At 52.4% G+C, this 21,816-nt stretch overlaps 1 protein-coding gene across 2 annotated transcripts; it reads right to left on the bottom strand.

The window, feature by feature from the left end:
- Window positions 1-2,920: 2,920 nt before the first annotated feature.
- On the bottom strand, window positions 2,921-20,610 carry LOC121090687 (angiopoietin-related protein 7-like). Of its 2 annotated transcripts, none has more exons than XM_040599413.1 (7): window positions 20,501-20,610; window positions 18,995-19,850; window positions 12,054-12,276; window positions 8,941-9,078; window positions 7,294-7,513; window positions 5,914-6,109; window positions 2,921-5,460 (listed from the first exon to the last, which is right to left on the bottom strand). In XM_040599413.1, exons 2-7 carry the CDS (start codon window positions 19,427-19,429, stop codon window positions 5,314-5,316), a joined length of 1,359 nt encoding a protein of 452 aa, XP_040455347.1. In that variant the 5' UTR covers window positions 19,430-19,850; window positions 20,501-20,610; the 3' UTR covers window positions 2,921-5,313. The 2 variants fall into 2 exon arrangements, with proteins under 2 accessions (XP_040455347.1, XP_040455348.1); XM_040599414.1 differs by having other exon boundaries at window positions 7,297-7,513.
- Between the last annotated feature and the right edge of the window lie 1,206 nt (window positions 20,611-21,816).

Raw genomic sequence — 21,816 nt, 5'->3', positions numbered from 1 at the left:
GGTGAGCCCAACAAGAATGTAAATAAGGAGCCTTCTGGCAAGGACCTGCTAACTGCTAAAAGAAAACAAACTGCTGAAGCGATACGACTCAAGGATACCAGGGTAAAATAATCATGGTAGTGGGAGATCCCAACCTCCTACTCATGGTGGATCCCCCGCGTTCGGGGATCATGTGTAGTGAATTTAAAATGAACCGTACCTTTAAAGTGAAGCAAGAAAGCAACTAACAAATAACTAGTTAGCAGGTGTAGACTTCGGGTGGAACTAACCAACTTCACTGTAAAAATATGTGTTGTGAGTAAAATTAGGTGTGCAAGTTAGGAGGAGCGACCCCCCTCGCACGCGGCACCACAGCAAACACACCTGCTTTGTAACTCCCCTCCAGTCGTAGAGTTTGATGCCGCACATCAGAAACCCATCCCACCCATAACCACCTGCATCTCAGATCATCCTGCTCCATGGCCTGGATCCCCATGAACACGGTCAATGCTCCAGCAAAGTTTCAGGGACTCATTTTTCTCCCCTTGCTGACGAGGGGGAGAGATAATGATGGCTTAGGCTGGATCTTCTTCCTGCATCCAGCTTTTCGCCCATCACAGAGGTCCACCTCAGATAATCCCCTCACTAAACTGATCAAGTTTTAATCTCTTTTCCAGTGTTTTCAGCACCGTGATTTAGAATAGCTAATGTTTAACTTCCCTCTTATCCCTCTCTGGCTCGTTTTCTCCATCCCCGCCATGTTTGAAGATCCAGCCCTTTGGCCATGGACCCCTCCCCAAGGATTTTTTGATGACCATCACGCCAGTAGCCCTTTCCTGCATTTTTTCAGTCTCAGTTCAGATATCTTTCCCAGCCATGGGACTGGAGACCTGTGGAGCATGGGCTGGTGGCCCTCACAAACCTTCTTATCCCCAGTAGAGACATTAGGTCCCCGTTATCATGCAGATGGGAATCCTTGCATCGACCTAACATGTCAGGTGGAACCTGTCCTCAGTCCTTCCTCTGTCTTGGGTAACTGTGAGCCAAAACAATGCCAGGTCATGTAACTGTTCTCCAAGCAAGCCCCTGCTCTGCAGCAGGATTGTTGCATGTCCACACGCGCAGGGCTCTGCAGGGTTGTCTGGTCAGTGCAGCAAGGCACGGGACCTGCAGGGTGTCTGCCTCGCAGCTGCGCTCGGTGAAGCTCTGTCAGCACAATTTCCTGCCCCGTATCACTTTAGACAGCGCTATAATGGGGTCAGCAAAATTAATGAGGCAGGGGTTAATTTGAGTGTGAAGGGGAGGGGTGGAAGAAGGAGCCAGGCTCACGGTTGGTCGGTCGGGAGCCCTGTCCTGGGGGGCAGTCAAACACGCTTTCCTCCCCCAGAGCAGGGCTGAGTGTACGGGCTCATTTGATGGGATATATTTAGATTCTTGTTTAGCCACACGGCTGGGTCTTGCCTGAAGCCTGGCACCCAGCAGATGCCTGGACCAGGACCATCACCTTTGTCCAGGGGAAGTCATCAGGGCTGTCAGACCCTACAAGGGGACAGGCAGGAGATGTATCTCCATGTCCTGCCTGCTACAAGCTACGGGGCATGAGCACCCAGTAATCCAGGCTTGGCCTTTCCTTCCCACCGCAGAGCTGCTTTTGCAGGTGCTGGCCCCACTTCTCCTCCCTGGCAGGAACTCAGAATCCTCTGGCTGGATTTGGGGCTTGTAGTGATGAGACTCAGGCTGCTCTTAGCCTTGCTGGGGTACCAAATACCTTCATCTCACCACGCAGAGCCGTTTGAGATGCTCCCAGAGTTTCCCACCTGGTTCCAAAGGGCCCTGTGGATCCCATGTCACCTCTGCCTCTGATAGCCCATGAGTCTCAAATGTCAGAAGACACCTACATCTGGATGAGGGGTTGGAGCTCAGAGCCTTGCACTTGGGCATCCTGTACCAAACAGTGGAGAGAAGGTGATGGAGAACAGGTCCTTGTCTACATGGTGGAGTCCTGAAGCACCATCTTGCGGGCACAGCCAGGACATACAAGGGGAAAACACAAAGCAAAGGTTTGGTGCCTTCAAGAAACCTCCCAAGGAGACATTTCATGGCACTTGCCAGATTCTCAGGGTTGAGACCTGGACAGACCTTCCACGTGTGATCCCACCTCTCCTATTTGAAAAGCCAGATGCAATCCCAGCCCTAAATCTCAGCCCAAGCAAGACCTGTGCTGTGAGCTGCACCTCCCAAACATCAGAGGTTGCCTGGGTGTCCTTCAGAGCAGACGTGACGGGTGCCGCTCAGTTGCTGACCTGCACATGAGGAAACAAGTGCCCATTGCTGCAAAACGACATGTAACAGATCAAAGCACCTACAGAAAGAGCATCCTGGAAGTGCCTCCAGGACGCCAAGTAAATACATTAATCTTCTTGCCACCAACCCACTGCCGGGCTCTGGGAGCTTTTCCTGATTTCTCCATCATCACTGCTGCGCAGGAACTGTTCTACCATTTGGTGTTCTTCCTCCAGCCCATAGCCTCGTGTTGGTTTCTCAGAAATCATAAATTTGGGCAAAGGACCAGCCATTCATTCATGGGAAGCTGGTACTGGTGAGCAAGGGGTGCAACTGGAGCATCAGGCATCATAACTAGCTGGGGCCTCTGCAGGGCATCAGGGGAGTTATTAAAACCATTCAAGGGCAAGTATCATACAATCACAGAATCATTTAGGTTGGAAAAGACTCTAAAATCATCAAGGCCAACCATTAACCCAGCACTACCAAGCCAACCACTAACCCATGGCCCTAAGTGCCGATATTACACATTTTTTGAACACCTCCAGGGATGGTGACTCCCCCACCTCCCTGGGCAGCCTGTCCCAGTGCTGGACACCCTTTCGGTGAAGAAATTTTTCATAATATGCAGTCTAAAAGGATGCTGTATGAACTCCAGACCAGTATGAAAATCACTTTATTCTGCTTGCTCCTCCAGCATGCAGACTATGTGTGCATGAGAAGCTTTTTGGACAAGGTGGAGGAGTCATGGCTGAAGTAGGACAATTTGTCTTAGAGACTGTACAAACCCTGTAAGTGTAGGGAAGCTTTGGGGTGGAGAGTCTTGCAAAGCCACATGTACGCAGGCAGTATCAGTAATGCCATGGAAGGCCAAGATCGCTTCAGTCGTGACATCAGATATAACAAATTTGAGTATGGGTATAGCAAAACTCTGACCAGTAAGGGGGGGACGTGGGGGGACGGACGGGGGAAGTCATTAAGGGCAGACTAGGGTGAGAAAAAGAGGAGCAAAGGTAGAAATAGAAAACCAAAAGAGGAATAAGTTATGAAGCCAGGTGAGGAACACAGGAGGATGAGATCTTTCAGTGGTTGGAGGATGGATGCCTACAGATGGTGGTAACACTGACCTGGGTACCCAACAGCATGAGATGTCCTTGGACAACTCACTGGACTCTCCATCAGGGCTATGTCCAAAAGACTTAGTGCAAGAGGGTAAACAGAGAGACACTTGTGCCCTGGTATGAAGAATCGTGTGAAGGGAAGGATGCTAAAACTGTAATTCAGCAGCAGTAGTGTGGCTACATAAAGTTTAAGAATGATACATTTATCATTGTGTTTAATAATATGCAAAATATGAACGTAGATTAATAATGATAATGTGATCATTGATTAATTAAGTTGTTGCTTATTCAAGTGATTTATCAGTCTCTTAGTAGGGTATTCCTTAACATCATGGCCTTTGGAATACCTGTAATCTAGAAAGGGAAGGCATTATATGAGATGCACATGCCGTGAGGCAAGAAAGCTCTCCTCCCACTGCTGGTAGTGCCCAGATGTTCATGGCAGGTGGTGGTAAACCAGCAGCATAGAGCAGCCCATGGCAGCTCCCAAACACCATCAGATATGTCCTGGGAACACCCCTCAAGGAAAACTACCAAGGCAAACCTAGCGGAGGGAAAGGCAAATAATATTGGATTCTTATCTTGGGGATATTCGTTTGTAGGATGCTTGGCAGGTAACTTCTCCACTCGATTTGCCCATGAAAAATGAAGTTCTAGGGAAAATACAGCCCGGAATAGCATACAAGCTACAGAAACCATCAGAGAGCCAGCAGAGCATTAAGCAGGAGACAAATAGTTGGGAGGAACCGTGCTTTGCCTCCAAGACATCAGCCTTTCCCCTTCACTGAACCTTCTTTGAACTCATCTGTGCACATGAAACAGGAAAAAGGTGATTAATTAAATATCCACCATCAAACACAGGAAGGGCTGAGACCAAGTCCCAGCCTCCATCTCTCGAACCTGCAAGGAGGCAAAGTTGGGAAAAAAGGAGGGTGTCTCACTGCAACTATGAATGGAAAATTCAAAGACAGCAACCATGAATTTTCTTAATCCAGGGTAAGGCAGTAAAAAAAGGGCTTAAAATCATGTCTGATCATTCCTGAAGCCCACTTTTAGGGTGGATAGAAAAATCATCCAAAGTTCTTTGCCAGAGAAAGGATGGAAAGGTGAAAACTGAATGGAAAATGGAAAACCTTCCACATTTTTTATTTTAAAATCTTTTCAGTTGGAGCATTATTATCTCAGCTAGCTAATGTCCACGTGTGTAGCATAATCCCTGCCAGAGGAAGCAAGGGCCGCTGCAGACCTTCCTCCTTGTTTGCCCATGACACCATCCCTGAGCGATGCACGCTGGCTCTCCTAGCTTTCCTGGGGGCCATCTCAGCACCTTGGAGCCTCCCTAGCACATCCCTGCGGTGGTGGACCTTCAGTACCAAATACACACATGGTGATGTGAACGGAGAACCTCTGCCAAGACCAGGAGATGCTCATCTTATGGCACAAAAAGTCCGTCACATCCCATGCGGAAAACTCATACAGGATTGCTGGTTCTTTGCTTCCCTCTAAAATACTGTTGGGTGGGTAGCCAGAGCACCCAGCACCTCCATTCAACGGAAAGTCCAGCCTCAGTGTGTGGCTGACTCCCATCACCCAGTCAACTGGATTTAGTCTCAAGCCTTGGGAATGCCCAAGCCTGCCAAGGACTGCTGCTACCTGGTGAAACGGCAAGCCACATGCCTGTCTTTGCAAAGCCCTTCTCAGCAATCACATTTTCAAATCTCCACATTTTCAGGAGAGCTTTCACCACGCAAACACTTGTTGAAGGTCTTGACACCTCTTCTGTTGGTTCCATTCTTTCAAAAGCAAGCAGGCAGCAACAGGCATGGTGGCTCAGGACCTCCAGCATCAGTTTTTGCTCACAGCAAACTATTTCCAGCCCTCTGTTCCCAACATTCAATGTAAAGTGAAATGAAGAACATCTCAGGCTCCTTCATGGGGAGAGGTGGGGCCGAAAAGTGCGTGGTCGAATCATCATGACCACTTTCCTCAGGGAGTAGTAGTCTGTGTCCTTCCATGAGTACCACACAATACCATCTGGCCCCAGGACCTTGCGGTTTTTAATGGAGTATCGGCCACCCTGTGATGCAGAGAAAGGATGGTCAGGCATGGGAAATGCATGGAAGGGTCATCTAGATGGGAGCACTGGGGAACTGACTGCTCTGAACCACTGGAGCGTAACACAAAGAGCTTAATGACAATGTGATGAAAAGAGCATCTCAAGCCACACATTTTTCAAATGGTCCCAATGGAGTTGGCATCCATCTGTCTCACACCACACCACCCACACCACGGGCTTCCTCCATGAGGTCTCAAACCCCAGGTTGCAGACGTGTCTCAATACTTGTGTCTGGCCCATGGCACTGAGAAGGCTGGGCTACCTTGGTGCCCAGCACTCATTTTGTTCCCTCCCTGGAGAGCAGAGGCTGCTTAAACCAGGAAGGACTACTGTGATGTGATGTGAGAACCAACAGCCTCCTCCCAGCCCTACACCTCATGTGCTAACATCTGTATCCTCATCCCTCCACCTTACCTTGTAGTAAACACCGTTGAGGTTGGAGAAAAAACACTGGTGGTACCACCAGCCTCCGTGAGAAATCTCAGCGCAGATGTTCCCCGAGTCAGGTGTGCTGAAGCTCCTCTTGTTGTGGTACCAGGCAAAGGAATCCTCCACTGTCCCACTGAACCCATCCACGTGCAGGCGGTAATAGTTTGCCTCGTCCTCAATGCTGCAAGCAACAGAAATGGAATTATTTAATGGGGAGTGTTTGAGCCTCCTTTCCAAGCTGGATACTGCATTCCCAGTGTGGACACCTAGCAATCATTGATCTGCTCTGGCCAGCCTCCCTGCTATGATTCACCACCTCTAAAAGCCAAAGATGTATTTTTCCCTTCTGTGGGATGTACATGGTTTTGTCATGACTCAGGGTGCTTGTCACAGGGCTGGACTGGGCAGACCGTGACTCTAAAACCACAGTAAAGAACTGCAGCAGCTGTGGCAAGACAGTCCCTCTAATTATACAGCACTGCCTCCTCTCCACGTAACAAGCATCCTGCTCTTGACCTGAGCAAATTAGTAATCTGCCCCTGGGTTAGCAAAAGCTAAAGGTCACTGCCATTGCGCACAACATCTGATGAGAAAAGTTGGGATGACTATTCAGAGCACACATTTGCTGGTGGAGGATGCTCTGTGGCACATTCAGGCAATGGGTGGTTTTTTTCCCCAGCAGTTTCAGCAGTTTTGGGATCTACTCAAAGCCTTCAAACTTCAAGAGTCCATAAAGTGTAGTGCTCCCTTGGACATCCTCCCATGGCAGATTACTCCACAGTCACCCACAAGCATTTCCAGTAGCAACAGGGAAGGCGTTCATCTGGGACAGTCTAGACAGACCTGGTCACCTCTGATTAAGAAAGAATGTGGCTGATATGGTATGTGTAAATAAAACACCAAAGGGACTCTAAAGGACATGTAATATCTGGCCCAGCAAGTAAAAGCCACGTGTAGAGAGGGTGAAACTCCAAACATGACTCTAAACCAGGGAGATGCTGGAGGACCTGCCCAGCAAAACCACAGGATTCAAAACTGGTTTTTTGACATAGAGCTCAATTTTGGCAGAAGAAATGCCTCTAAACAGCAGGGGACTGTCCATTGTGTCCTACAGCTCCCTTCCCCTGAGGCTGTGGATGTTGGCTATGGCTAGATGACACTGCACATTTACTAGCCCACACCCAGGCTTCAACTCAGAAAAAAAATTGGTGGACAAATCCAGGTGGGGAAGAAAGGATAGGCAGCCTGGGCCCAATCTGAAAAGCTCTGTAGACATTCTGACCTCAGTGGGGTTCCCATGCCTGAAAGTCTCCAGATATTGAATCAGTTACATCTATGAGAACCAGGGAAGGCCATCCCACTTTCTACCTGAAGACCTGGTAGAAGGCATGCTTGTGCTTGTTGTTCCAGTCCTCCAGGTCGATGCGCAGAGAGTAGTCCCCTTGGTTTGTCATCTTGTGGATGTTCTCATTGCCCAGCCAGAACTCACCATTGAGGTCCCCAAAACCCTCCTTGTACTCATTCCAGGTCCGGTTGAAGTCAACTGAGCCATCCTGACGCCTCTGGATGACTGTCCATCCCCCACCTGCCAGGAGAGAGATAACGTAAAAGGGGAGTCTCCACAGAGCATTGAGGGGGTCCCAGACAGACCCCTTAGTGGTGTCACCTCTGAGGGTCCACCTGCAGGTCAGCAAGGTGTCTGCTTGTCATGTCTCCTCCCATCAAGTGGCAAAATACAGTGTTGGTTACTGCATGGAGATAAAAAGCGATGCCCATCATAGCTCACGGAAAAGAGCTCCCACCTGTCCCATGTTGGTTCATGACTATGTTCCGCTGTTGACTGTCCCAGATCATAAGGTGGTTTTACATGAGAGGGAGATGGTAGTTTTCAGGAGGAAAATGTTTTGGGACTGGAACAAACTAGGGATCCTGGAGTTTCGAGGTTATTATGTACTGTTCCTGCAGCACCGTGGAGGCACACAATCTCTCCCAGTATTGTCTCACTGACTCCATCTGCTATTCCATCTGTCCAAATCCTTCTCTCCTCGCTCATTTTATTCCAATATTGTAAACTTCAGGGAGGGGGGGGGGGGGGGGGGGCAGGGGGGAGACAGGGGACTGGGGCCATCTTTTTATTTGCTGTTTGTACAGCTTGTCACTCTACAGTGTCCAAGATTGTGTTGCTGGTCATGCAGATAATAGTAATGATGTAACAGAGACCACATTGAACAGCCTGTTTCTTAATGGCTATGTGCATCCCAAAGCTGCAATCGCCTGTAGATCCTCCAACAGAGGAGATGCCTACATGTGAGGAGCTGAACCCCTTCCTCCAGCATGGGACGTGTGGATATGACACATCCATCCAGGCTGGAGCAGATCCGTAGGGCAAGGAATTGACAATCCACTACCCCATTTTCTTGACAATTTGCATTATTCTTCCAAAACTCAAGTGTTGCAAACTGATTTTGTTAGTAAGTTTGTGCCTTGGGATGACAGTAGTGCACGCCATACAGATCGTTAGACAGCAAGGGTGTGGGAGGTCACCTGCTCCCTCATTTACACTCCAGAATAACTGTGGGAGAGGATCTACCTACCCCCTCCTCAATTCAGCATGGCTACAATGAGAGGTTGCCCACACATAGCCCTCAGCTACCCAGGGATGCTCCAGATACCCCCCAGTGACCAGCTGCTATGCCAGAAGGGCTTCTTTTTCCCTAAGCCCTTTGTCATATCCACTAGTGTGTTGCAGATATCTTGGATGCATGAGGACATCTCAAAGAGCACTAAACACCTGTATTTAGGCAACTGGATTCTAGCCATAATGTCTGGTTTGAACTATTCACCCAAAGCCCTTCCACAACCAGCAGAGAGGATGAGTCCTCTGTCCCTAGATCTGCTCTTGCTGGCTGTAAAGCAGCCTCAGAATAAATCAGATTTAAGAAACAATTCTCAGGTTAGACCATTCCCACCCAAAACTCAGCTGGAAGATGCTGTAGGTGCCTCCCAGAGTACCTTCAGTATCCATCTCACACAGCACTTCAACAGGCATCCCGCTGACCGAGGGCATGATGCTGTATATCCCAGAGCGCCGGAGCCCGTTGTAGTAAACGGAAGCACAGTCGATGGGGCAGTTCCTGGCGTTCTTCACCTCTGGGCAAGAAAGCAGAGAAACGGCCTTTAGTGCAGAGCATGGAGCCTGCTGAGGCAGCCTCAGCCAGTCCTTAGAGGTTTCTGCAGAGGGCAGTTCATCCTGGTTTTAGGTGGGAGAGAAGAGCCACTCTCCCTGTCTCCCTCCATCATCTACCAAAGGGGCTCCTCTGATCTGTCTGCCCTGAGCCGCACGGTGATATCTGAGGTGCCCTGGGGCATCCTCGCTGGCTTTCAGCCATCCTATGCAGCTCCTTGCATGTATCTGCCAGGCTTATGTGGATGCCTCAGATGCTCTGGAGTATTTTGGGTGGCACTAGGTGTCAGCTGAACTGAGATCCTTGTCATACCAGTGGAAAGAGCATGCCGAATTGCTCTCGGTCAACACACTGTTTGCCTCATCATTTTAAATCTCCAGCTCATGTGAGGACATACGCATGTAGACAACCAACGTGAAGCATCCCCAGCTGTGAGCCAAGCCTCCCCAGTGGGATGAATCCCATCTTCAGAAAGGCACAAAGGTAACTCACACAGGCAGCTCCCCTTCCTTTTACACACACAGCTAGACCAGCCTGAAGCACAGCCTGGCCTGAATACCAGACTGGGACACTGGGAGAACCAAGAGCCTGAGGGAGGGAAGAAAGCATGCACGGGAGATGGCCCTTCCATGAGGCACACAAAGGATGAGACCACGGGACTGGAAGATGAAAACTCCTTACAGATGGGAATGTCATTCCAAGGGGAAATGATGGATAAAGAGTTGTAACATCCCAGCCCACCAGCTGGATGGTGTGGTGGCTGGGAAGTCCCCTGCAGGCTGGTGACAGACCAAGGACATCCTTTGAGGCTGACATCAACCGGCAATGCTGCTGCAGGGCAGCATGTGGGAGAAAACAGTTGTGTGCAGCAGGCAGAGGTCAGGGAGAGGCAGCCTGGACCCAGCAAGCATCTGGAACAGTGGGCAGAGCCCAATCCCACCTAAAGACAGTCAGCTAAAAGTACGGCATCAAACGTCTGCACTTGGGCTGGCACGCTCCAGGCTGGAGAAGTCACCATCCTGGTCACATCAAGTTACTGAGGTTGAACCCCAGCTCTGGTTTGCAGGTGGTGGTCATGGGTGTAGACATGAACTCTGACGTGCCGATTTTGCACGGAGCATTTCTTGCTCAGGGCTCAGAGGCACCTGAAGCAGGTACCGATAGAGCTGCTTATGCTACCTCCACCATGAAGTGGATGGCCAGAAGAGCTTTAAATGAGGGCACTGGCAAAGACTTAGACTAGATCGTTCAGAGGAGAAGTAACATGACTTCTCCTGTGACATGCCCTGATGTCACCAGCTTAAATCAGGTCAAGGTTAGTAGGTGAAAGCCATCAGCAGTTCAATTGCGCATTTCACCTGAGTCATCCCATCTAGCCTGCTCCTCGGTGGAGAAAATAGACACTGTCTCTACAAGTCCCTCAATCAGTGTTCACCAAGGGCTGGAAGACTATTCAGAAGTATCGCTTCGTCCTTCTCCAATGCTCCTCCTGGACATCTGCTGTGGGACACAGGACAGGGGCATGGGAACCAGACTGGCACACCTAGTCTTGTCTTCTTGGAGATTACCACCCCCTTGCCACAGACCTGGAGACTCAAACAAGTTGCAAAAGCAACTCAGTTTCCCTTCCAGCACCTCAAGGTTGAGCTTTGAAGATCTTGGCTATGCTGGGCCCCAGTCAAAATGTTTTCATGGCAGTGGCAGAACATTTATTTGGCAGAAAACGGTGGTTTAGTCAAACTGAACCTTGAATTCTTTACTTGAAAGTTCCCATGTTTTCTAAAAACCAAAGAAAAATTTCCAGGGACTAACAGGGAACACAACCAAAAACCTGGCAAAAATCTTAATGCATTTATTAAAAAAAGAGCGTGTGAGAAATAACAGAAAATGGTTGTTTTTCAAAGCTGAAGAGTTGCACCAAAGTCCTAATTTCATGCTGTGAATTTCTGGGGGAAAAAAAAAAAATCTAGTTTTTTTGGGGTGGAAAAATAGTCCCTGGATCTGGAAGGCAGGCTCACGCTGCTGACTGCAGGTGGGGTGATGGTGGGAACAATGCTAGCCTGTTTGTCAGAGCTGGTCCCTGTGAGCATTTCATACCATCCATGTAGAGAGAAAGGAGGCACTGGGGGACAGGACCCTTCCCCTAGGCAGCTTGGAAGCCATTCTCAGAGATGCCCGTTGCTCTGAGGAGCCCTCCTGGCTGCCTCGGTGTCCTGGTTTCAGCTGGGATGGAGTTAATTATCTTCTTAGGAGATAGTACAGTGCTGGGTTTTGGCTCTGATGTGAGAACACTGTTGATAACACGCTGATGGTTTTAGTTGCTGCTGGGTGATGTTTATATCAAGCCAAGGACTTTTCAGTTTCTCAGGCCTTGTTAGTGAAAAGGCTGGAGGGGCAGAAGGGATTGGGAGGGGACACAGGCAGGGCAGCTGGCCTGAAGTAGCCACGAGGTATTCCATACCATGGGACAGCATGCCTGGTATAGATCCCTGGGGGGTTGGCTGGGACCCAGGATCGTGGCTGGGCATCGGTCAGCGGGTGGTGAGCGGTTGCATTGTGCATCACTTGTTTATGATTTCTCCTTTTCCCGTTGGATTTTATTCTCTCCCACCACCCTTTCATTATAACTGTTATTGTCATCATTGTTATTACTGCTCTTTCATTTTTGTTCTGTTTCAGTTATTGAATTGTTCTTATCTCCACCCTTGAGCTTTACATTCCTTTCTGATTCTTCTCCTCATCCCTCTGGGCTAGGGGGGAACTACCAGCCCGGGTGAAATCACAACACTTGGAAACACAGCTTGAGTGGGATCAGACTCCTGGCAAACGCCAAAGGGATTTAAAGCAGTTTTCCCACAGCCTTTTCCTTCAGTCCCCCTCGAGAGATGGTGTAAAAGTGAAGCATCCCTCCCCCCACCAACCCCAGCAGCTCCCCATCACCTGGATGGTGCATCTCCTCCTGCAGCCTCATCTCAGCAGGGCCGAGGCAGGTGGGATTGCGCCAAGCCCAGTCGGTCAGGACGGAGATATTGTTTATCTGGGCCTGCATGTCATAGAGCAGCGTGGCCTGGATGTGCTGCAGGGTGCTGGCCTCGCTGTACCGATGCTCCAGGTCCTGCACCCGTTGAACCAGGCTGTGGTTCTGGCTGGCTGCCTCCTCGTGCTGTGGGAAGGGAGAAAGGTGGGATGGGGGGGATCCCTGGGGACCGGCACGGAGCCGGGGACATGGCCCCAGGACCCCCTAGGGAAGGGCAGGCAGGGGAGAAAGAGGGCAGAGGAACACTCACTGGGTGCACCAACTGGGTGCACCAACAGAGACTGAGGATCTCAAGGATGGTGCCTGCACCCTCACGCTCATCGCCAGTCCCGTACCAGCCCCCAGCCAACATGCAAGCCACAGGCAGCTTGATATTCCCAGGCTGTGTGCAGGCAGGGCATGCACAGGCAAACCTAGGGCTGCAGGAGCAGGGCAAGCACGCAGGATTCCTCTCCGAACACCTTTCAGTCTGCAACCTGTTGCAACATGGATGTGGCCACTATGTATTCAGCAATGCCACCACAGCTGGGTTTTCCTTCCAGAAAGTTGTCCAATCTCCCCTTGAACCATTTCATATCTTGTAACATCATAAGGGGCTCCACAGCTTATCAGCACATTGCACGGTGAGCCACTGAGGTGCCGGAGCGTGTCCAGAGAAGGGCAGTGATGCTAGGGAAGGGGCTGGGGCACCAGTCTGATGGGGGAGGGGGGAAGGGGGTTCAGCCTGGAGAGGAGGGGGCTCAGGGGGGACCCGATCGCTCCCTACAGCTGTCTGGGAGGGGGCTGCAGCCAGGGGGATCGGTCTCTGCTCCCAGGTCACAAACGACAGGACAAGGGGGAACGGCCTCAGGTTGCACCAGGGCAGGTTTAGGTTGGAGACTGGGAAACATTTCTTCACCGAAAGGGTGTCCAGCACTGGGACAGGCTGCCCAGGGAGGGGGGCGAGGCACGATCCCGGGAGGGATTTAAAAGACATGTAGATGTGGCACTTAGGACCATGGGTTAGTGGTGGGCTTGGTAGTGCTGGGTTAACGGTTGGCACTGCTGGGTTAACAGTTGGACTTGATGCTCTTAAAATGTTTTTTCCAGCCTAAACAATTCTACGATTCTGTCTCCTGCATTCGTGCTATGCAAGGAGCAGGTGTGATACAGGACACTAGTCCCTTTCATGACACTTTTGCCGCTTGTTTTTAGGACAGCCAGTCCCTGATCCTATATAAAATGTGCATTCAAGCTGCCTGGAGATGCCCACAGATCCTACCAGGAGCTGGGCACACCGAGCCTCACCGGCACACATCCAACATGCCCCAGATGCAGTCACCGCTCACCTCTCTTGTTCAGTGCTCCCTGTCCATTAGATGGCAGAGCAGGCCTTGAGCAGCACCTCCAAAATCCCACAGCCGCCTGGGAACACCCCTTCCCTCCCCTGGGCAATGCCACAGCTCCACACCGGGCTCCTCAATCCCCCTCCGGGGTCTGGCAATCCCAGACCGCCATCTGCGCCGGAGGGATGCTGGTTCTCCACCAGCACCGCCCTTCCCTGTCCCCTGATGGGGACATCTCTTCCCCTGTCTCCTGCTCAGTGTCACTGCCTCAGGCTCACAAGCCACTCCAAGACCCTCAAAATTTATTTTCTCACCTCCTTGTCCCCGGTGTCAGGGGCAGATCTGGATTTTTAGGTGTCCGTGCAAGTGTGTGGTTTATTACACGTCCCTGGGGACACAGAGGTCTGGCACTTGACTCATCACTACCAGCAAAACTGCTGAGGCTTGGGGATTTCCTTCAGCTGGAAGGGGTTTGCGTGCCCAGAGTTTGTTTTCTTCCCTTCCAGCTGCTCCCAGGACCCCACTCGCACCTTGGTCCCCATTCCTGCCAGTACGCATCTCAGCTTGCTGTTCCCAGGAGCATCACCACTGCTGGGTTATTGTCCCAATAACTAACGGCAGCTCTATAATATCCTTCCCAATGCTGCTTGAGCATTGCCTGCGTGGTCCTGCTGAAAGCCCATCAAGCCTGTCCATATCTCAAAATCCAGAGCAGCTAGACAGGCAGGGGCAGCAAAGTGGGAATTACGACATGTAACAACACGGTGCTTTCCTTCTCAGGACTGCAGTATCTCTGGCCCTACCATATATCAGCCGTTCCCCCGACCTGCTCTGTGAGCTGTGACTGATACAGGCTTCCTCCAGCTCCCTTCACCCACACATCAGCTCTCCAAGTAAACGCCATGATGCTTTCACCCAGACAGTCCCCTCCTCCACGGCTGATACCTTTTTGTTTTCCTGCTGCTGATTAAAACCAGCACAGCCAGACCACTGTGACAGTGCCTTGAACGCTGCTCCCTTCCCTGCATCCCTCTGCACTGGTGGGACTGGGTCTGTATTTTGCACCGTGGGGTCCTGCTCTGTGCATGCCCCACTTGTGCAAAGTAATAGGGCTGGAAATGCATGGGAGGGCTGGGTGAAGGGGGTCCTTCTTGCTTCCTAAATTGCACTGAAAGGAGGGAAACATGGCAGGGATGGGGTCAACCCATCTGACCTGATTTGGGTGTCCCTGTTAGCTGGAGGGGAGCTGTGACCTGGAAGGGTCTGTTGCTCTCGCCCAGCTCAGAAAGGCATGCTGAGCTCAGAGAGACGTCTCCGCGTGGACAGGCAAGCCCATGCTGAGCTCCCGGAGAAATACTGACAGCAGACCCCAGGGATACCAACCAGCATCAGCCAGCAGCTGATTTGTAAAGATGGATTAAAGGAGCAACAACTCCTCTGTGGGAGGAATGGAGGCGGAGGAGAGCTGCCCAGGCTGACACAGCAGAGAATTCAGTAAAATCCTGAGAGACACGAGGGGATGCAGGAGAAAAGCAGCTTCCCAGGCTGGGCACAGGCACTGGGAAGTGGCCAGACCAGCACAGGGGGAAAATTCCTTACAGGAGAGTCCCAAAGCCGACAGGGAGTGGAGGTGAGCAGCTTAGCAGCTGTTGTCTCTGCTTTGCTCCCTTCACACAGCATGCAGCTTCGCTTCTTGCTTCCCCCCCCCACCTCTGGTGCTTGGAGGGTGACAGGACACACTCGTTGCCATCAGCTAAACTCTCCAGGTTTTTATTTCCTTCTTCTTCTGGGCCTCCCATCTCTTTGTTTTTTTTAGACTCATGAGGAAAAAAAAAGAGCTTGAAAGACATGGCTGGAGGTCTCCAGCCCGCTCCCCTGCAGAAGAGAGGGCCGGTTTCCGAGCTGGATCTGGCTGTTCAGGACCTTTGCCAGTCGAGGCCTGAAACTCTCTGCAAATGATCTCAAAAGATCTCAGAGGATGTCCCCTTTCTGAGTGCAGCAGTATCTCAGTGGCATAAATGTTACCGGCACTGTCCCCTGGATATGAACCACTTGGAGACACCTAGGTAGGACCTGGAACCTGGCTGCTCCAGGACAGCTGGGTGCCCCCTGTGTCCCTCTGCTCTCCTCATAGGGTGAGGAGCCCAGCAGCTCCCCGCAGCAGGCACATCTCCTTCAGAGCTGCTCACCTGGACTCTCACTGAGGAGAAACAAGCTCTACCAACTCATCGCATCCTCCAGGAGACAACTGAGGGGTCCTAGCAGCATCTATGTCTGCATTCACTGCTCAGATCTCTATGAGATCAGCTGGATCCCATAGAGACCCTTGCATGGCAAGCATCAGAGTCAGGTAGGAGGAATCCCACCCTTTGCTGCTGCTCCAGAAGCATCCCTGTCCACCAGCTTCTCTCCAGCTGCCAGGCACGGGCTGAAGTGCCAGGGTATGATGTGAGAGCATCTGCTATCTTTCCAAGGATGATTCAGCACCAAAAAATGCCAAATAATGGGGAAAGGGAAAATAAACTAAGCAAAACAACACAGAAATTACCAGGCAGGTGATAAGGGACACAGTAAGGAAGAGCAGAAGCTTCAGCCAATGCCGGTGGGTCAGGAAGGGACCTGCTGGGACATGGCCTCGAGGAGGGGCCACCTGAACCCTGCAGTTGGCTAAGAAGGGGGAAGCATTTTTATAAGAGGTATTACGGGCTTGTGGGACTGTGCAAAACTAATTATAGGATGTTCAGGGGAAAGTCTAAAGGTGGGGAAAGGAGGATGGATGGGATGGGGGCTGGGAGTAGGAAAATTGAGAGGTGGGGGAGTTTGAAAGGGCTGGACATACATAAAGCAGCTGCCAGCCAGTGCCCTTGTCCATCTGAGCTTGATCACTGCAGTCTTTTTTCCCTTCTCATGCAGCCCTTTCCTTAGCTTATTTTTTTCAATGCAATCTCACTATCTCCTATGTGTGAGTGCTGCAGGGTCTATGTGCCTGCAACTAGAGGAACATGAGCCACGGGGCTCACAGGTCTAGGTCAGGGTGTAGATGCATGTGTACATCCATGTCCATATATATGTATACGTGTATGTGCATGTGTACAGGTAAGTGCAAGTGCTTGTATGAGGGGTCTAAACACCAGCAGCTGGAAAGACCTGGGAATGTTTGTATTTCCCTAGTAAGTTTAATTGTGTGTATAACTCGCCAGCAAACTTCAGGCTGGACCAGCTGGCAGGCAGGAGACCAGCAGGGTGAGGAGGCGCAGGTTCTTAGATGCATGGATGTTAGATGGACTGAGAGCCTGTGCTCCACATCTAGTTCCCTCGCTGGAAAACCAAGCGTCCTGTTCAAGGCCATCAGCTCAGCTCCTTCTACAGCCACCACCAGGCAACCAGCATCTCCAGAGGGAGATTCCCCTTCCTCTTCTTTCTTACTCAACATGCTCAACATGACCCTGCAATGTGTGCTCAGCCCAGAAAGCCAACTGTACCCTGGGCTGCAGCCAGAGCAGCGCGGCCAGCAGGTCAGTGAGGGGGCTCTGCCCCTCTGCTCCGCTCTGGTGAGACCCCCCTGCAGTGCTGCGTCCGGCTCTGGGGTCCCCAGCACAGGAGAGACACGGAGCTGCTGGAGCGGGGCCAGAGGAGGCCAGGGAGATGCTCAGGGGCTGGAGCAGCTCTGCTGTGGGGACAGGCTGGGAGAGCTGGGGTGGCTCAGCCTGGGGAGGAGAAGGCTGCGGGGAGACCTTAGAGCACCTGCCAGTGCCTAAAGGGGCCGGCAAGAAAGCTGGGGAGGGGCTTTGGGCAAGGGCAGGTGGCGATGGCACACGGGGGAATGGCTTTACCTGAGAGAGGGGAGATGGAGATGAGAGATGAGGAAGAAATTCTTCCCTGTGAGGGTGGCGAGGCGCTGGCCCAGGCTGCCCAGAGCAGCTGTGGGTGCCCCATCCCTGGCAGGGCTCAAGGCCAGGCTGGACGGGGCTGGGGGCAGACGGGGCTGGGGGGAGGGGTCCCTGCCTGTGGCAGGGGGTGGGACTAGATGACCTTTGAAGGTCCCTTCCCACCCAAACCATTCTGTGATTCTATGACTCTGAAGAGACCCTGCACAAATGCCATAGAGCAAATACCTCGCCTTTAGATGGGTCCTTTCAGAGTCCGGAAATGAAAAATGGGTTAAGAGCATGAAGACTGCAGGGAAATATTTAGTGTGTGACTATCCATCTCCCTCCTGGGCTCCGAGCTGGAGAGGTCAGTGGAAGAGCTGTACCTTCAGGTAGCACAGAAGTGTGTTTTGGGGCCAGTGTAGGGAGCTGGGATCAGGGAAGGACAGATTAAATAGTCTTAAGGGACAAAATGTCACCAGGGCATCCATGTAGGTAGTTGGGAGACCAAAGACCTATTGCACCAGCATGTCCCAGTACAAGTGTAAGGAGAAAATGGGAGAGGAGCAGTAGAAAGCAGATGAGTGGGGACAGGGGCCAACATGGGAGGAGTAACCTGGGGCATGGGGCACCGAGTGGGTCTGCTGAGCACGAGCATCCATCCTGACTCACATGTCCCCCTCCCTTCCTCCATCACACCAGGAACAGCTCGCTTCCTTGGAGGCACCCACAGCACAGCCACCTTCCCAACAGCACAGCCACCCAGCACTTATGGCCTTGGGGCTGCCCAAACCAGGCTTTCCAAACAGGGAACCCAAAGGCAAGGATGAAAGGAAGGCAAATAGAGAATAAATCACCCCCAGAGCCCAACTGTATCAGATCTCATCTCCACCAAGAACAAAGACGAGGGTGCTGTTCACCCGGCAGTCTCAGGGCTTTTGTATCTGACACCAGTACGTTGCTGCTGGTTCTTCTGCACATCTCATTTGCAGCCCAGTGAGACATCTTAGCTGGGACACAACTCGTATGGCCAGCAAAACCACACCATGCTCCCTCCTTTTTCCTGGCTACAACCCTGTGCAAGCACCGACACCGAGGGCCAAGCCAGGTGTTTACCAGGCAAAACCATGGGGCAGTGCCAAACATCTGAGAACTTCAGAAGTGCCAAAGATGGAAAAAATATATTGGCATGAAGCTTCAGGCTGTGGGGCTGGTGAATTGAGCCAGGGTGGAATGGACACCAGAAAGGAGGTGGCAGGAAGGGTGCTATGGGCTGGAGGTCAGGGCTTCTGCTCTGCTGTGGCCACCAGAGATGTGGTCCTTCACCAGCCACCCAAAACTCCAGTCTGGGATCCTGCTATGGGCAATGGGATGGATCAGCAACGCCTCCTAGGCAGGATGAAAGGTGGAGGAGATAGTACAGATAAAGCACTGAAGGCTTTATGGCTAATGTTAAGAAAGATCAGCCCTGGAAGGCTCCTGAGCCGTCACAGTAGGAGCAGCTGGGGTTTAATGGATATCCTAGCCCATGGACAGAACAACACTGCATGCTTCACTGGATGTCCTCCCCCTGCAAGCTGCTGGGAGCTGGAAGGGACCATGGGGAGGGGGCACCCATACAGAAGAGATCTGCGAAGAGCGGCCCTTTACCTGGAGCTCAAGGGCTTTGATGTGGTGCCGGTGGTTCCTCAGCTCCTCCTGTAGCTCTGAAATCAGCTCCCGCAGCTCCAGGACCTGCTGCTTGCGCTCCTCATTCTCATGAAGCCAGTAGGACACCTCATCGGTGCAACGGAACATGTCTGGGCATCGCTGCTCGTCCCCCTGTGGCAGCGTGGCCACGATCTTACAGCGGCCGTTGGGCAGCACCTGGTTGCTGTACTCCCCGCACTGGATCAGGCCCGTGCCCTCCTGGGGACCCTCGTGGTCTCTGTAGGCTGCGGGCAGGGATTTCTGCAGCGAGGGGCTGCTCAGCGTGGCCACAAGGATGAGGGAGAGCAAACCTGCCCTGGTGGAGCCAGTGCTGGGGCAGACTTCCATGGGGCCAGGGAGGATGGTCCGTGGGGATAACCCCGTGTGTCTCATCATAAAACACCACTGGGGAGGAAGGTGGCAGTCCCCAGGGCTCAACACCAGGTCTTCTCCCCAGAGCTAGTGGGTGAGGCTGCAGCTATACAGGAACAGAGCATTCATAGGGATCCCAGAGCTCCTGGCAAGGGGGTCACTGCAGACCAGGGACTTGCCTGTCCCCATAGAGCATCCTCCCTTGTGTCACCTGGTGGCCACCAAGCTGGAATCACCTCCGGTGGGAGCTCCTCTGTTCTCCTGGCCAGGCTCCACTGGCTTTGTGGGCTGTTTCCTCTCCTGCAGAGCTGCTGGTTGGCTTGGAGGCTGCTGAGTTCTGGCCAGGGGCGGTCAGCCCCCCGGGCAGAGCTTGCTGCCCATGCAGGACCGTGTGGGGGAAGGAGCTGGCTCCCCTGCATGGGGCATCCTGCTACGTCGTCACTCCCTGCAATGGGAACCAGAGCAAGGAGATGGGTGATGGAGAGGAAGGATTAAACAACCAACGCTTCCCACCTGTAGCAAACTGACTGGCCCCCCCACCTTCCTTGGCCCACCCCAGCTGTCCCCATGGCCTGGGGATGCAGGGCACAGATTTAGGGCTCTCTCCATGTTCCTCTGTATGGCTTTTTCTTGGCAGATGTAACTATGGAGTTATCAAGTGAACGGTGGCCACCTACGTGGGGAGCGCAGCCCACCAGCCCGCCCTTGGGCAGGGTTAGACCACCAACCCATCTCTGGGGCACTCTGGATGGACCCTGACTGTAGGCTGAGGTCCAGAGAGGCCTAAGGTCCAAGTGGGGATGGAGGGCTAAGGTCCAAGGTGGTCTGGCCACCAACCATGTGAGACAAATATGTGACTTGGTCCCTTTTATCCAGAGGAATCAGGCTCCCCTTGCAGCCAGAGCTGCTGTCTGATCCCTGTCCAACACTGGGGCTCCCAGCCATGGCATCAAACCCTGGGTCTGCTCCCAGGTTTTCTCCTGACCAAAAGCCATCCCTGTCCCACTCTGGTGAGGATGGGGAACTGGGAGGGATGCCACGGCTCCCCAGCATCACCCCGCCTCCCAGCAAGCAGCACCCTAGTTCCTGACGTACCTTCAAAAGTCCTGGCCAGGCTCTCCGACGGTGAGAGCAGAGAGCAGCGAGCACCAACTGGCCACGGGGAGCAGAGTGTGATTTAGGGGACACTGAATGCTTATTCCCCCTGATCCTATCACTGCACTATAAATAGGGCCAAGAAAGCCACCAGTCTCAGACGACACACGGGAGGGAGGAGCAGAGGTCCCAGTGTGACCTTATCAGTTTACGGGGATTAAGTTGGTGCCTTGGCAGGAAGGCATGGCTCCCCCTTACTCAGAACCCCCTGCCCCACTCTGGGGATGAGTTTTGGGGAGAGGGCAAGTTCATCCAGTGTGCAGCGACCTGTTCCATCCCAGCAGTTTCAGAAGGGGAAGCTTCTCAACCTGGCCATGGACAGGGGTTTGGGGCAGGCAACAGCTGTCATTTGTTTTATTCACCAGCCCAGGGCTTCCTCTGTGCTTTTTCAAGTGAGTAATGCCAACGGCTTGCTTAATTACATATGCTAATCATTCAGCCACAGGAATGCAAGCTGAAACCAGAGACGTCCATATTAGACAAAACCATCAGCTGTTGGGTTTTCTTCCCTTAATGTGAAGAGTTTTCAGAGATGCTGCCAGAATGAGTCCCACAAAGGAGATACTCAAACTAGCTCAGATGGTCTCCAGAAACAGAGGAACTGCCCGGAGAAGAGGAGCTTTGTTAGCAAACATCAGCTCAGGTGGTTTGGAGAGGCATTGGACCTCATAGGTCCTCCAGAAGCTATCCCAGATGGCCACATGAGTGTCCTTTGGAGGACATGTCACCTCCATGGGCAGGACCCTCCTGCATCACTGGTGACCCCCAACAAGCCTGGAAGGAGGCTGTGGGTCCACACGTGATAAGGGAAGGATACGGCTTGCATGACACCTGAGCATCCAGCCTTGTACGGAATCATAAAAACTCTGAATGGTTTGGGAGGGGAAGGGACCTTAAAGACCATCCAGTTCCCACCCCCCACCACGGGCAGGGACCCCTCCCCCCAGCCCAGGCTGCCCCCAGCCCCGTCCAGCCTGGCCTTGAGCACTGCCAGGGATGGGGCACCCACAGCTGCTCTGGGCAGCCTGGGCCAGCGCCTCGCCGCCCTCACAGGGAAGAATTTCTTCCTCATATCTAATCCCCATACCATGGTGGGGCCATGTCCTGCCCTGCCCTCCCCACAGCCAGATCCGTCCCAGCAGATCCAGTGCCTCTTCCCCTGGGAAGGATGAAATTTGAGTTTAGCTCTAGGGTTAAGCAGAAGAACTAAAAGCCCAACCAGATCACCATCCCACAGCCAGCTCCCAACTTTGCTT

Source organism: Falco naumanni, chromosome 6 (genome assembly GCF_017639655.2).
Source record: "Falco naumanni isolate bFalNau1 chromosome 6, bFalNau1.pat, whole genome shotgun sequence".
Lineage (NCBI taxonomy): Eukaryota > Metazoa > Chordata > Aves > Falconiformes > Falconidae > Falco > Falco naumanni.
Note: the sequence above shows the minus strand (reverse complement) of the source record. Positions and strands in the feature narration are given on the sequence as shown.